The sequence below is a fragment of the Ranitomeya imitator genome, chromosome 1 (genome assembly GCF_032444005.1).
Source record: "Ranitomeya imitator isolate aRanImi1 chromosome 1, aRanImi1.pri, whole genome shotgun sequence".
NCBI classification, from domain to species: Eukaryota; Metazoa; Chordata; class Amphibia; order Anura; family Dendrobatidae; genus Ranitomeya; species Ranitomeya imitator.
The window spans coordinates 1,031,423,847-1,031,440,939 of NC_091282.1; the positions used below are offsets into that span (position 1 = coordinate 1,031,423,847).

General features: G+C 41.7%; 1 protein-coding gene across 2 annotated transcripts in view; it reads right to left on the bottom strand.

The window, feature by feature from the left end:
- TTC29 (tetratricopeptide repeat domain 29) overlaps positions 1 to 17,093 on the bottom strand; it is a 358,654-nt gene that overhangs the window by 110,674 nt on the left and 230,887 nt on the right. For both annotated transcript variants that reach the window (XM_069744036.1, XM_069744037.1), the window contains exon 9: positions 1,989 to 2,112. In XM_069744036.1, the coding sequence (XP_069600137.1) occupies positions 1,989 to 2,112 (124 nt within the window). The remainder of the gene's footprint in view (positions 1 to 1,988; positions 2,113 to 17,093) is intronic.

Genomic DNA, 17,093 nt, shown 5'->3' on the forward strand with positions numbered 1-17,093 from the left:
AATGTCACTGAACACAAACATGAGGGTCTACATGACAGGCGATGTTTCTGCTGGACTGTTTTCGAGCCAGCTGTTGACTATTGGAGATGGCAAGGCACCAGTAAACTCAACCACTGGACAGATCACCTTCCCAAGCAACTTTTGTTGCATTGTGACTTCCATTGAGGAGTTGAAAGCAAAGGTTTTTCCAAACATTCAACTCCACTTCAAAAATTCTGGCTGACTGTGTGAAAGGGCTATTCTAGCTCCCAAAAATGACAGCGTCAACAAGATCAATCTTCAAATTCTAAATCTCCTTCCAGGTGTGTGCACAACCTACAAGTCAGTAGATACAATAATAGACCCTGCTCAAGCATTATTTTATCCAACTGAGTTCCTCAATTCCTTGGAGCCACAAGGACTTCCTCCTCACAACCTCTTTCTAAAACCTGGAGCACCTATTCTGTTATTGAGAAATTTGGATCCACCAAAGCTGTGTAATGGAACAAGACTCTTGATTAAGAACCTGTTTCCACATGTAATTGAGGCAACCATTTTGACAGGATGTGCCACAGGAGAAGATGTTTTCATTCCAACAATTCCTCTCATTCCATCTGATTTGCCGTTTGATTTTAAACGCCTCCAGTTTCCTGTTCGACTGGCATTTGCTATGTCCATCGACAAGGCTCAGGGACAGTCCTTGAAAGTAGTTGGAATCGATTTACAGTCTCCATGCTTTTCTCATGGTCAACTTTATGTGGCCTGTTCAAGAGTTGGAACAGCCAAAAATCTGTTTGTCTTTGCACCTGAAGGAAAAACTAAGAATGTCGTTTATCAAAAGGCTCTCGAATAGGTTGTAGAAGATTACTTCATATTACTTGGCCAATTTAGTTAAATCTGTGTGGAATATCTCTGGTGCTGAAATATATGTTGTAAAATGCTTATATTATCTTAGTTTTTGCCTTTTAATACTTACATTTCTATCTATTTGTTTTGTGGTTTTTGTGTGCAGAATACATTTTTGTTAACACATTCTATTTTGCTTACAGCAGTTATTAACCCGGGCGAAGCCGGGTAGTACAGCTAGTTTATTCATAAAACAGGTTTACAGGGTCAACGCGTTTCGAGGTCATGCAGGACCTCTTCATCAGAGTTTCTGTCCTGATTACGAGATCCTGAGTGACCTTGAAATGCGTTGACCCTGTAAAACTGGTTTATGAATAAATTTTCATCTGTTGGTAACCATTGTGGATTCATCAGCAGCAGCGCGGGTGTGACATTTCCCTCCCAATCATTTTCCAGGATACTTGGCATCACTTTTAAAAGATGTTGCACCAGCCTGACTAATCAAAAGCCGTGGCATGGATCCGGAAGGTAAGAGTTTCCCAGAGATGTCATCCAGCAGCCAGCTGATGGACCTGAGTCCCGCAATTTGATTTGCAAAACTCTAATATTTTGTAGTGACCTGAAGAATTATTGAGCCAGGTTATTTTTTTCTACACAATGAACACTATAAAACACAAAACACAAATTCTGAATGAGTTCTAACACTGAGATATGGGAGGGAGAGAGAAGAAAGTTGCTTACATTCGTTCGCATCAGTATTGCAGAGCACTCAGATAGATAGAGCACATATGGACACCTTTCAGCAGCAAAGTGGTAGAAAATTTTTTCATGAAAACTATTTAGAAAGTTGTTAAACTTTTCATTGAATTGAAATGAAGAAATTAAAGAATTGTCTCCGTGAAGGTCTGCATAGCATTTGAAAAAACCTGTCCAGTTGGGTAACAATAAGGGTAACCAGTTCCATGCACTATTAGATGACTAGGGAATACTTCAACAACAATAGAGATTCCTTAGAACACCGGACGGAGCAACCTAAATTCCTGATCTGATTAGATTTACAGTAGTTGAGAAAACAGTATGGCTGTATATATGCTTAAATAGAACAACAGGATGTACAACTAGGGGACAATTCTTGAATATTTGAAAAAGTATTCAGTACTTACCCTTGCATTAAAAATGTCTCCAAGGCAGATACATGTCTCTGCAAGGCTTTTGCTTAAATTACTAGTTTTGGCAACTTCTATGAAATTTTCCAAATATTGAATGCTTTCAATAATCTTTCCTTGGCTAAAAGAGAGAGAGAGAGATTCCATTTTTGTAAAGTTACACAATACAAAGTGTACTTGAAAGTATTGCAATAGCCAGTCATATATAGTTACATATAGCTAAGCTAGAGTATATGTAGTACTGGTCAAAAGACTAGACACACTGGTTTATGTTATTATTTTCCTTGTCCTCATTGGAATGTGCATATTGCAGATTCAGAATGAAGGCAGTAAAGCCATAATTGGCCACATATAGAAACAAGGAGTATGAGGAGTAAATGAACAAACCCGAATGTGCTAAAACTTAGATTCCTTAGAGTACCTTCCTTTTAGGACATGTGCAATCGGCGTCTTTTAGACACCAACACGGTTTTTAAAGCCAAAGATGCTTCAGGAAAATGCTGGTGGTGTTTCTCATGAAGCTTCGGTTGAGTTTGTGGCAACTTTGTCATCATTTGTTTTTTATATAGCAACAGCTTTCAATCAGAATAGATCAGATCAGTTAGTTTCTTTTTACCACTTCACAGCGTTTAAAACCTAAAGCGGTTAAAAGAAAATTACTAAAGAATTAGAAAATATGCACAGCAAGTTATTCTTTTAGGCATTTTTAGTGCTTTTTTGAGTGGGTTTCAGGTGGAATCCGCCTCAAAAGAAGTCGTGTGTATATACCCCTACTATGATGACAGTTTTACACACTATTGGCATTCCCTAAAACGGCTTCATCAGGTAGTTCCTCAAAATAGATTTCCAACAGTCTAAAAAGGATTCCCAGAGGTGCTGAGCACTTGGCTGCTTTGCCTTCATTCTGTGAGTTCAATTTGACCCCAACCATCTCTTGTGGAAGCAATGGATCTGATGGAGCACCCCTTCCCTCTTCTTCTTGGTCACATAGCCCTTACATAGTCTGGAAGGGTGTTTTGAATCATTGTACTGTTGCAACACAAATGATGGTCCCGCTAAGTGCAAACCAAAAGGCCATGTTTTAGAATATTGTGCTAGACATAATGGGTAAGTGTGCCTTGAAATTGAAATAAATCACCAAAAGTGTCACAAGTAAAGTACCCCCACACATCACCATCCCGTCTCATGCTTCATGGTGGACACAATACATGTTAAAATCATCCGTTCACCTTTTCTGTATCTTATGAGGATGGCGCCCAGAACCAACAATTTCAAAATTTGAGTAATTAAAGTACAAATTTTAACTAATCTAATGTCGAGTCCTTTTGTTGTTTGATCCAAGCAAGCTTTTTCTTCTTGTATTCAGTCCTCACCTCAGTAGTGACTTCATTGCAGCAATTTGACATTAATGGTCTTCTTCTCGCAGTATCCTCTGGACAGATGATGTGTGCTACTTAATGTTTGTTTATAATACATGAGGGCTGGTATCTAAGGTGCTGTCAAAGTGTGTTTTCTGAGGTTGGTAACTGATGAACTTGTACAATGTAGCAGAGGTAATTCTTAGTCTTATTTTCCTGGGGAGGTCCTCATTACAGCCCATTACATCATAACTGCACTTGAGGATACTTTCAAGACTCTAGCAATTTTCTGGATTTACAGACTGCCATGTCTTAAAGTAATGATGGACCGTTGATTCTCTTTATTTAGCTGAGTGGTTCTTGCCATATTCTGGCTTAGAACAGTTGTGGAATAGGGTTCAGCACTGTATGTAACCGTGTACCAACACTGCCACTGTAAAACACAACTGATGGTCAAAAACTGTTTCTGAAAGTCAGTGATTCCACAAATGAAATGTTGCTGAGGAACATCTGTTTATTGGAAGACATTCCAGGTGGCTGCTTGAGAGAATACTCAGGGGGAGCAAAGCTGTCCTCCAAGTAAAATGGGGACACTTTGAGGAATTAAATCTACAGTTTAACACATATTCAGCTACAAGTTTGATGTTGATACCTGACGTAATTTTTTTTATTATAATAAATATACATTTTATCTAATTGATATAAATTTGTGGTGATTAGATTATTGGATTGGGTTTTAGAGTATGTTCTGATAATGTATTATGATTTTCTGACTCAAATTGTTTTTTTGGAAGATTAATTACAGTATATATTCTCATTTGATTCACACACATTTCTTTACTCGTTGTCTCCATATGTGTTGCTTCATGGTTTTGCTGCCTTCAGTCTAAATCTACAATCTGAATATTTTAATAAGATCATGGAAAACCACTAGATGAACAGGTGTTTCCAAACATTTGACTGGTATTGAATGAAATGTGATTTCCAGGTAATGGTCCTAACTGTTATGGTTGGCGGAACGCACCGAATACATTTATTAGATGGGATTGGTGCGTTTGCAACCCGGGATCCACCGTGCAGGAAAGAACCTGCTGCTTAAGTAAATGGCGTCACTATATGGCGGTATGAACCAGCTGTTAGCTTCACAGAGCAGCCGAGAAAGCAAACCTCTGTGCCCTGTTAGACTTTCACAGAGGCACAGGCTAACTACCCAAAAGAGAGCAGTCAGTGGTCATTCATGCACACAAAACTCCTCGCCGGAGGAGCCAGCATTCTAGGGGCTTATTTCAGCCAGGTCCCTGAATACACACAAACACAATCTCCTCGCCGGAGGTGCCAGCATTTTAGGGGCTTATTTCAGCCGGGTCCCTGAACACATACAAACACATGACCACACTGGAGCAAAGCACATAACTAAGGAAGATACTAGCGCATGGCCGTGCGGCCATGCGAGCCTTAAATAGTTGAAGCACGTACAGGACCTTCCTAGAAGGACCAATGAGAGGCTGCTACAGAGCCTGCGCACCTACAGGACCTTCCTAGAAGGACCAATAGATTTGACTGCAGTACCTGAGCATGTGACCCTTGATCTCCACTGAGAGATCTTACCCTGGGCATGCTTAGTGTGTGCAAAGCAGGACTTAGTCCCAGAAAAGCCTGCTTGCCGCAGATCAGTGCAGGGTACAATAGCAGAGCCTGGAGAGGCAGCAGTAACCCTTTGCACAGTATCAGTCTCAGTGAGACGCTAGGACCGGCGTCTCCGCTGAGCAGGCTACACTGCGGCTGATGCAGAATGGGAGGCCGCAGCAGACACGGATCGAGATTCCCCCTGTGCAGAAGAGGAAACTCGACTCCTAACACTAATATCACTATACATTTTTATAACATAAACATGCCAATATCTAGAAAAACTGAGTTAATGCATTCATCATTAGTAAATAATGTCATATTGAACTAGATCCTCTAATGACAAAAGGAAATCATTTCACTTGGTCTATTTTACATTAGCAGATTTGATATATAGTCAAAGATATACGGTAAGTAATATGCTAAACAAGTTTATGTCAAACAATTGATCGGGTAAAAATACAAAAAGTCAAAAAGTTTGTGTAATAAAGGGTCTCTATGCTCTAAAAATTGGTACCGTAAATACTTTTATTGGCTAATGTTAAAAAGGATAAACCATCAAATATATTTTTTTGCAATGTTCATTTGCTTTTTAAATAAAAAATTAAGTATCTTTCTAAATAGTCTTCGTTAAAAAAATATTCTACCATTTTGCTACTGCTGTGTCTGTAAGTCATTTATCTAGCTGAGTAATCTTCAAAAATATTAAGAATTAGAAAGAGCTCTAGCACCGGGTTCTATTTATTTTCTCTGGTCTCCTACTCCCTTCTCTCAATGTTAGGGTTATCAGCTGGAAGAGGGAAGGGATTGTACACAGATATACACATGGAAAGGGGAGAAAGTATTTCAAAGAGGGCAGTGAGAATAGGCTAAAGAAAGGAGGAAAGCAAATGAAAAAGCTGTGTTGATATATTAGCTAATATAGAGAGCTGTACTCTGGAACTCTGGATGCACACAAAGGTCACATTCAGTCTGTATTACTGGGACAGACAGAGAAACATATGAACCTGTAGACAGACTTAGAGCAATATTATAAACTAAAGGTAAACAGTAACATATGTAAGAATCCTTTTTTCCATGTCAAAGCTGTCAATAGTATTTACAGATAGCCATTCTATAAATTGATTGGTGACTGTTGTCTCAAGATGAATCTACGTCAGTCTGTGCTGAGTAGTTGATAAACTAAGCAACAAGAAGTAAACTATGAAGATAAAAAACCCTACACCACTGTGACCGTCAGGAAGGGGCTGTCTTGGAGTTACATCATGACACTAGCAATGCACAGACCAATAAGTATGACAGTATCGTATGTCCTAATACAAGGTGATTAACTCGCTTCTTTACCTGGAAAAATTGCTACACCTTCTAAAAGACGATATATCGGACAGAAATTTGGACTCTACATACCTTGGTTCATCAGAAACTAATGTTTTAAAGCAGATGTTGAAAATGTCCACCGTTCACATCCATGCACACCTGCACGCACCGTTTCATATTGTTGAATGTGTTCCACAGGACATGTGGGGTCATAGCCTGAATTTCTCATTGAATGTTCTCTCAGGGTGCCTGTAATGTTTACGTCTTGTTACTGTTCACCTGACCTTTTAAATGTCCCCAAAAAAAGAAAATCCGGTGGTGTTAAATCAGGAGATCTTGGTGGCCAAAATCCCTTGGAGACAACTCTGTCACAGTTGACATGTGGAATATAACATGACCTTCTCTTGGGAAAGCCTGTGCAATAATTTACATGGTGATGCCAGAAGTCGCTGTTTCACATCTTGAATTGTTTCAATTTCAATGTTCCTGTACATTCCAGCTTATTCACTAATGATAGTATACACGGTTTGAACAAAAAATTTCAACCTCCAAACTTATTTAGAAACTCACTTTGGCACCCCTTTAAGGACTCGGTTTTCCGTTAACTTTTTACAATGAAAACATGCTACTCCAAACTGTGTCTGTACATTATTAACAAATGAAGAGGGAATTCGACAGGCATGAAATGTAAGAACCACACAAAATACCAAGGCACAGAAAGATTTGCACCATGTCTATCTCGTAGTGGAGATGACCAGTGGGACGACAAGTCGGCAAGACCACACAGTGCGAGGATGTTTATCATCGCTGTCACTGAGGTTCATTGCACGCTCACTTATGATCCACAGTATGTATAGTTCAAATTTTGGTATGGTCGACATCTCTTTTAGAAGTTATAGCAAATTTTCCAGGTAAAGTAGCGAGTGAATCACCCTGTAGGACACTTCATAAGGAGAGGATTAATCCAGATAACCCTTTAATATCCAACTTTGTTTAACTTCACAAAATGTATAATATGTAATCCTTTTCAGAATTAGGACCTAAAAATGTATTCTCCAGTGGGTCTGCATTTACTAAGCCTGCGCCAGATACTGCTTGTAGTAGTTGCAACCAGAGCTAGCTGTGATTGCTGCTGCTTTACCATTTAAATGTCTCTATAAATCATTGACAGTGGCATTTAAATTCTGCAACTGCAGATGCATGTGTGCACCCAAAAATCAAAATACAAATTGCCCCAATTTATCAATAATGTTTCTTTATACACCAGTCTTGATGAACAATGCCCTGGAATTTTGTGCCAATTTTAACGAAGTTGGTGTATCTTTCAGCTGCTGTGTATCACTACGAGAGAAGTACTCCAGTTCCATTCCATGGAGCAGAGGTGTCAAACTGCATTCCTCGAGGGCTGCAAACAGGTCATGTTTTCAGGATTTCCTTGCACTGCACAGGTGATAATTTAATCACCTACACACATAATGATTACAGCACCTTGTGCAAAGCTAAGGAAATCTTGAAAACACGCATAGTTTGCGGCCCTCGAGGAATGCAGATTGACACCCCTGCCATGGAGTATATTCCTGTTGTAATTTTATACCACTCAATTTTCAAAAATTTGGCAGAGCTGGCTGGGATTAGAGTAAAAAATACTAAAAGTCACAAATGTTTTGTGAGTTGCGCCTTTTCATGTCAGACTTCTGGCAAAAACTTTTTGATGAATCATGTCCATAGGCTTTTTCTTCACCGCCCTTGGAATATTTTTTTTTTTTCACATTTCCAGAACATTGTATGGTAAGTGAAAAAGCTACATCTCTTGGAAGAAGGTGATGAAAGAAAGTGCAAAACACCAATTGGCCACATTGGGAATGTTTTTTTTTTATGTTTTCATTGGTAGAGTAGACTCTACTTGCAAAATACAAAACAAACATCTGTAACATAATTTCTATAAAAAGTTGCAAGAGTTTAACAGTTTTTTTCCAGTAACAATATATCAGGAAAGAAAAGCTCTTGTTAAAGAAAGCCAACACAATCTTACAAGAGCACAGCAGAAGATTTACCGAGGATAAGAGAAAGGTTACAGTGTTAGACAAATATTAATTCCTCTTTTCCCAGTTCTCAGCATGCAGTACACAGGTGCAACCTAGAGAGCATATTATGGGTTATAATCACCAAATTCATTCAACCAGACCTTAGAGAGTTAAAACATATATTTCGAAGAAGCAGCACTATTTGGTCCAAAAGAAAAGAAAGAAAATTCACATGATATTTATCTACCAAGGTGATTCCAGTTTCCAGATGGGCAAACGGTACTTTAAACACCCATATCCCCTGACAACTGTCCAATTATGTATATCACACTTGGCCTACTGTTTGCTGTAGAAGTAATCAATAAAGGATGTGGTTGAGTGAACATAGGTTTTGGTTGAACCAATGCATGAAAACTTAATCATTTACTCAGAATGGAGAAATCAAATAGAACAGGGATGAAACTACCACAAAGGGGATTCTTGATGGGGCTATAAGTTTAGAGGCTGGAGATGAAAGTATTAAGGTAAATGGAATCAGTGAGAAGGGAAATGTATAAAAATAAATAGCTTTCTCTTAATTTAAAGAAGTAATCTGAAATACACAGTGTTCAATTTGTAACAGGTAACCATCACAGAGTAATGTCACATTGAGAAACATACATCATTGGGCAACCAATTTATTTAAGGAAAATGTAATTATTCTCCATGAAAATTTTGAAGACACCACAGACAGGAAATTTGTCTGTGCAGATTATAGTGTATATCAGAAGTGTAGGTGGTGTATTTTTCCACTGATGTGTAAACTAAAGTAAAAACCAATGCCGATATATACTTACCTCTTGCGATACCATTTTATTTCTTGATAGATTAATATAAATCTATTTACACATAATCTTTTTTTTTAGAAGAGAATCTTTAAAAATCTGAATGTAACTACGATGAAACTGATTAAAGATGAGAGAACCATTTAAAATTCTAATTTGCTGAAAATTTGATTTGTGTCAACTCTCAATTCAGTAAAACCTTATTGCTCTGAAAATAGGTGTTGATGTTGAACACTTAGAGGTCTCCTAAGACTGTACTGAATTTGTTTTGAGTTCTTTAATGCAAACAAGAGACCTCAACCTGTTTGGCTAAGTGAAAACGGATGATAACGTGTGTTTAATAATAGGTTATTTAACAATTACAACTATCAGAATTGTGAGGCTACCAAAATTTTAAAAAGTGTCCAAAAATAATAATCCCTTTTTTTTGGTGTAGATGCATGTCTCCCTGGTGTTTATACACAGGTAGTGCAAATGGAAATTATTCACAAGAACTTTTTTTTTGCTAAATGAAGAAGAGAAAACTTTTTCACAAGGCATCCAAAAATAAGCATTTGATTTATGGAGAAAAAAAAGGTGTTCTCAGAGATTTTGAAAGTGAATAATTAATGGCTTTTCAGCTAGTAGTGAAAAAATTATAATTTTTTTGGGATCTGCAACTGATTAGCTATTCTCAAAACAAGACCACAATTATAATGGCTTTTTATCAAAACGTCCCAAAATCTAACTGTTTTCAAAGTGAAGAAGCAAGCCTTTAACCGCTTGCCGACTGCCCACGATACATACTGGGCTCTGTGCAGCGCCAATGCTTATAAGAGGTCGGTGGTCTCGCAGCGCTCAGGACCCCCTGGGTCCTGCAAGCACTACGATTCCTGTGGAGAGTGGTAGCTCTGACAGGTGACATCATCGGGACCAGGTTAGATCAGGTCCCAATGATGTTAATTCTTTGCCATCTTCTAGATGCCGCGATTGTGGCATTTAGAAGATAGCAGAGGGAGACCACAGCTATACTCACATGTCCGACGCCCCCCTGTGATGAGATCTAATCACATCACGGGGGATTTCGCATTGTCCGGGCAGCTGGAGGTCATGTGATGACTTCCGGGTCTGCCTGCTGCAGTGGCTTGTTATACTCAGCCTGCAGCTGTGACTAACAAGTGATCTGACAGTATAAAACTGTCAGGTCTCAAACAATGCAATACATGTGTATTGCATTGTATGACACCAGTGATCAGCCAAATAAAAATTGAAGTCCCATACAGGGGCTAAGTAAAAAAAATGTTTTAAAACTATTTTTAAAAAATCACAAAATAAATAAAAAAGAAGAAAAAATATTAAACCAATAAATACATATATTTGCATAAAAATAAAAAAGTACACATATTTGGTATCGCCAAGTCAAATACGAGCCGATTTATAAAACGTTCATACTTGTTAACTCCTTCAGTGCACACAGTAAAAAAAACGGAGCAAAAACCTTTGCTTTTTCATCATACCGCCAAACAAAAGTAGAATAAAATGCGATCAAAAAGTCAAATCAAAATAAAAATGGTAGCGATAAAAGTGTCATCTTGTCCAGCAAAAAACAGAGTTGAAGTCCAGAGTAACTCTGCTGTCTCATCATAGTGAATGAATCCCTTGGGGGTTTCTCTAAATCACGTCACTTGGATATTTAGATGGAAACCCCAAAGTACGAGTACTCAGTGTAGAGCACTGGATAAATGTGAACCTAAATGTTATGTAAAATGTTCCCAATAAAAGCTTCAAAACAATCCACAAAAAAAGCAAGTCACCACTCAGGTCCATCATCTGTTAATGGAAATATAGGTGGCTTCCATGTTACTGATAGTACAAAGGTCCTGGAAAAGCACTCCTCGCCCCCCCAAAGAAATCGAACAAATTCTGCACTCCCAAATTAAAATCCCCCCCACAAACTTTCTGAGCCCCACAGTGTATTTAGATGCATACATGCACGACCTGAATACAGCAGCTAGTTGCACATACTTGCTTGTGGAAAGTGATTCTGCTGACATTTTCTGGATCTATCCTATATTGTAAAAGCAAGTGGCTTTTTTTCTTGACCTTTAATATAAAAGGTCGCCTATTATTTTTGGAATACCAGTTTCAATTTTCCACTCTAGATATCGTACAACCATCGATCATACTGCTGTTTTTGGCCGTTGCTTCTTACCAGTCGTGAACCTATGTGTAGCAACTTTGCAACTTAGAATTTGAGATTTCATGAAATTACTTATCATTTTAGTTAAACATTATTATTTAAAAAAAAATCAATAAAAAAATTAAGTGGTTAGAATTTTGCAACTGTTTGACTAGTCATATTTAGCAATTGTAGGTACCACAACAATACCGCCTGCTGTTGCCGTAAGCTACTTTCTGTGCATGTACTTACCTAGCGAACTATTTAGGTGGAGTTAGGCTTTTTTTGTGAAGGGTAGGAACATTTTAAAACAAAAGTTGTTTGTTTGTTAACCCAGTTTAAATACAAATTAAATGTTATGCAAAAAAGAAAAAAAAAAAAAAAGAGCATGAACCGCACATCCCAAAATCATACGTTGATCTAAAGCCGCTAGGCAAAAATTAATATAACTGAATATGAGGTTTTCAGTTTAACATTCTGATCAGACTGTATGAAGCCCACTGCCACTTCACGGCAAACCTCGTAGTGGGTCCTATCGCCCTAACGGAGTGGAGCCGTGCGGCGCCCACCGCCACAGCGGCCATGCACCAGCAGGGCGGACGGCCTGTTGCCCCACAGCACCCATGCTGCGAGACTGAGCCCCCATGACTCCAGACCGCGCCGCCCCACCAGCACAAAGCCACAGCAACAATGGCCGCCACACAGCACCAACACCAAAATGAAAGGAGCACTTAAACTCACCTTCCTCCAGCTCTTCAGTGAGAGCCAAAATGGGCTAGACCCCTAACTTTGCAGTCTCCTGCTAATTAAAATCACCTGTGCCAAATGGGAGGAGTGCTGGTCCAAGAAGAAGACTAGAACATGCTTTGCAAAAAAGAAAAAAAAAAAAAAGAGCATGAACCGCACATCCCAAAATCATACGTTGATCTAAAGCCGCTAGGCAAAAATTAATATAACTGAATATGAGGTTTTCAGTTTAACATTCTGATCAGACTGTATGAAGCCCACTGCCACTTCACGGCAAACCTCGTAGTGGGTCCTATCGCCCTAACGGAGTGGAGCCGTGCGGCGCCCACCGCCACAGCGGCCATGCACCAGCAGGGCGGACGGCCTGTTGCCCCACAGCACCCATGCTGCGAGACTGAGCCCCCATGACTCCAGAACGCGCCGCCCCACCAGCACAAAGCCACAGCAACAATGGCCGCCACACAGCACCAACACCAAAATGAAAAGAGCACTTAAACTCACCTTCCTCCAGCTCTTCAGTGAGAGCCAAAATGGGCTAGACCCCTAACTTTGCAGTCTCCTGCTAATTAAAATCACCTGTGCCAAATGGGAGGAGTGCTGGTCCAAGAAGAAGACTAGAACATGCTTTGCAAAAAAAAAAAAAAAAAAAGAGCATGAACCGCACATCCCAAAATCATACATTGATCTAAAGCCGCTAGGCAAAAATTAATATAACTGAATATGAGGTTTTCAGTTTAACATTCTGATCAGACTGTATGAAGCCCACTGCCACTTCACGGCAAACCTCGTAGTGGGTCCTATCGCCCTAACGGAGTGGAGCCGTGCGGCGCCCACCGCCACAGCGGCCATGCACCAGCAGGGCGGACGGCCTGTTGCCCCACAGCACCCATGCTGCGAGACTGAGCCCCCATGACTCCAGACCGCGCTGCCCCACCGGCACAAAGCCACAGCAACAATGGCCGCCACACAGCACCAACACCAAAATGAAAGGAGCACTTAAACTCACCTTCCTCCAGCTCTTCAGTGTGCTTTGTAAAGCATGTTCTAGTCTTCTTCTTGGACCAGCACTCCTTCCATTTGGCGCAGGTGTTTTTAATTAGCAGGAGACTGCAAAGTAAGGGGTCTAGCCCATTTTGGCTCTCACTGAAGAACTGGAGGAAGGTGAGTTTAACTGCTCCTTTCATTTTGGTGTTGGTGCTGTGTGGCGGCCATTGTTGCTGTGGCTTTGTGCTGGTGGGGCGGCGCGGTCTGGAGTCTTGGGGACTCAGTCTTGCAGCATGGGTGCTGTGGGGCAACAGGCCGTCCGCCCTGCTGGTGCATGGCCGCTGTGGCGGTGGGCTCCGCTCCGTTAGGGCGATAGGACCCACTACGAGGTTTGCCATGAAGGGGCAGTGGGCTTCATACAGTCTGATCAGAATGTTAAACTGAAAACCTCATATTCAGTTATATTAATTTTTGCCTCGCGGCTTTAGATCAACGTATGATTTTGGGATGTGCGGTTCATGCTCTTTTTTTTTCTTTTTTGTAAAGCATGTTCTAGTCTTCTTCTTGGACCAGCACTCCTTCCATTTTGCAAAGGTGTTTTTAATTAGCAGGAGACTGCAAAGTAAGGGGTCTAGCCCATTTTGGCTCTCACTGAAGAACTGGAGGAAGGTGAGTTTAACTGCTCCTTTCATTTTGGTGTTGGTGCTGTGTGGCGGCCATTGTTGCTGTGGCTTTGTGCTGGTGGGGCGGCGCGGTCTGGAGTCTTGGGGACTCAGTCTTGCAGCATGGGTGCTGTGGGGCAACAGGCCGTCCGCCCTGCTGGTGCATGGCCGCTGTGGCGGTGGGCGCCGCACGGCTCCGCTCCGTTAGGGCGATAGGACCCACTACGAGGTTTGCCGTGAAGGGTCAGTGGGCTTCATACAGTCTGATCAGAATGTTAAACTGAAAACCTCATATTCAGTTATATTAATTTTTGCCTAGCGGCTTTAGATCAACGTATGATTTTGGGATGTGCGGTTCATGCTCTTTTTTTTCTTTTTTGTAAAGCATGTTCTAGTCTTCTTCTTGGACCAGCACTCCTTCCATTTGGCGCAGGTGTTTTTAATTAGCAGGAGACTGCAAAGTAAGGGGTGTAGCCCATTTTGGCTCTCACTGAAGAACTGGAGGAAGGTGAGTTTAACTGCTCCTTTCATTTTGGTGTTGGTGCTGTGTGGCGGCCATTGTTGCTGTGGCTTTGTGCTGGTGGGGCGGCGCGGTCTGGAGTCTTGGGGACTCAGTCTTGCAGCATGGGTGCTGTGGGGCAACAAGCCGTCCGCCCTGCTGGTGCATGGCCGCTGTGGCAGTGGGCGCCGCACGGCTCCGCTCCGTTAGGGCGATAGGACCCACTACGAGGTTTGCCGTGAAGGGGCAGTGGGCTTCATACAGTCTGATCAGAATGTTAAACTGAAAACCTCATATTCAGTTATATTAATTTTTGCCTAGCGGCTTTAGATCAACGTATGATTTTGGGATGTGCGGTTCATGCTCTTTTTTTTCTTTTTTGTAAAGCATGTTCTAGTCTTCTTCTTGGACCAGCACTCCTTCCATTTGGCGCAGGTGTTTTTAATTAGCAGGAGACTGCAAAGTAAGGGGTCTAGCCCATTTTGGCTCTCACTGAAGAACTGGAGGAAGGTGAGTTTAACTGCTCCTTTCATTTTGGTGTTGGTGCTGTGTGGCGGCCATTGTTGCTGTGGCTTTGTGCTGGTGGGGCGGCGCGGTCTGGAGTCTTGGGGACTCAGTCTTGCAGCATGGGTGCTGTGGGGCAACAGGCCGTCCGCCCTGCTGGTGCATGGCCGCTGTGGCGGTGGGCGCCGCACGGCTCCGCTCCGTTAGGGCGATAGGACCCACTACGAGGTTTGCCGTGAAGGGGCAGTGGGCTTCATACAGTCTGATCAGAATGTTAAACTGAAAACCTCATATTCAGTTATATTAATTTTTGCCTAGCGGCTTTAGATCAACGTATGATTTTAGGATGTGCGGTTCATGCTCTTTTTTTTCTTTTTTGTAAAGCATGTTCTAGTCTTCTTCTTGGACCAGCACTCCTTCCATTTGGCGCAGGTGTTTTTAATTAGCAGGAGACTGCAAAGTAAGGGGTCTAGCCCATTTTGGCTCTCACTGAAGAACTGGAGGAAGGTGAGTTTAACTGCTCCTTTCATTTTGGTGTTGGTGCTGTGTGGCGGCCATTGTTGCTGTGGCTTTGTGCTGGTGGGGCGGCGCGGTCTGGAGTCTTGGGGACTCAGTCTTGCAGCATGGGTGCTGTGGGGCAACAGGCCGTCCGCCCTGCTGGTGCATGGCCGCTGTGGCGGTGGGCGCCGCACGACTCCGCTCCGTTAGGGCGATAGGACCCACTACGAGGTTTGCCGTGAAGGGGCAGTGGGCTTCATACAGTCTGATCAGAATGTTAAACTGAAAACCTCATATTCAGTTATATTAATTTTTGCCTAGCGGCTTTAGATCAACGTATGATTTTGGGATGTGCGGTTCATGCTCTTTTTTTTCTTTTTTGTAAAGCATGTTCTAGTCTTCTTCTTGGACCAGCACTCCTTCCATTTGGCGCAGTTGTTTTTAATTAGCAGGAGACTGCAAAGTAAGGGGTCTAGCCCATTTTGGCTCTCACTGAAGAACTGGAGGAAGGTGAGTTTAACTGCTCCTTTCATTTTGGTGTTGGTGCTGTGTGGCGGCCATTGTTGCTGTGGCTTTGTGCTGGTGGGGCGGCGCGGTCTGGAGTCTTGGGGACTCAGTCTTGCAGCATGGGTGCTGTGGGGCAACAGGCCGTCCGCCCTGCTGGTGCATGGCCGCTGTGGCGGTGGGCGCCGCACGGCTCCGCTCCGTTAGGGCGATAGGACCCACTACGAGGTTTGCCATGAAGGGGCAGTGGGCTTCATACAGTCTGATCAGAATGTTAAACTGAAAACCTCATATTCAGTTATATTAATTTTTGCCTAGCGGCTTTAGATCAACGTATGATTTTGGGATGTGCGGTTCATGCTCTTTTTTTTTTCTTTTTTTTTTTTCTTTTTTGTAAATTAAATGTTATACTGTTGTCAAAAATGTATGCTAAACCCAGTCATGGCACAAGCAGGGTGACACAAAAAAAAATTAACAACATGGATAAGAATGTGGCTGCCTCTGGCAGGAGCTCCAATACCTCCAGGAGTGCTAGCAGCAACTGTCCCAGCAGTACTAGTACTAAATGCCAGTTTCCTCTGGCACGCACATTGGAGAAAATGGACTATATATCCCATCACTCATCTCAATCACAGCAGGATGATGTAGCCTCTAAAAGTGATACTGTAGAGACACAAAAGTCAGTGGGTGCTGTCGTCTGCAGGCCTGGCTGTCTTTAGAAAGACCGCATGGACCAGTGCTCATTTCACTTAACACTTGTACTCCTTTCCTGTGAGCATAATACTACTTTGACAACAGAAGGTGAGTGTAACATACTATGGTAATAATGTATTGGATTACCAACAGTCGACAACAAGTAGTACAGTCCCAACCCCAACAAGTACATAAGATGGTGCAAATGATAGAGTCTCACCCTTCCGCTGGCTCGACAGGAATTAGACTTCGGGGTTTCCACTGCCAACTACTTCAACCAGTGGCACCCCACGTTTGGGGGGCAGCCACAGATAGGAGGTAGCGGCAAGCTTAGGAAGTTGACAGGCCATGGAGGTATGTGGCCAGGTGACCTGATTGTCCCATATCCAAACTATTACCACCAAGTAAACAATAAACAGTGTCTATCACGTTATATCAGATTTCAGTTCAATCTTTATTACATTATTAAACGAACAACCACAACAACAGAGAATCCCATAAAAAAACCTTAAAAACTCATTAAAAAACAGAATAGGGCAGTGTGGTTACAAATCAATACGGCACGTGAATAATTTGTACACTACATACAATGATAGTGTAATTAATCATAATACATGATTATGAAATAGAAGCGGAGTTCATAAACCGTCCTCCATACAATACAATAGAAAACACACTTCATAACATGCAGATGGGGCCTCTAG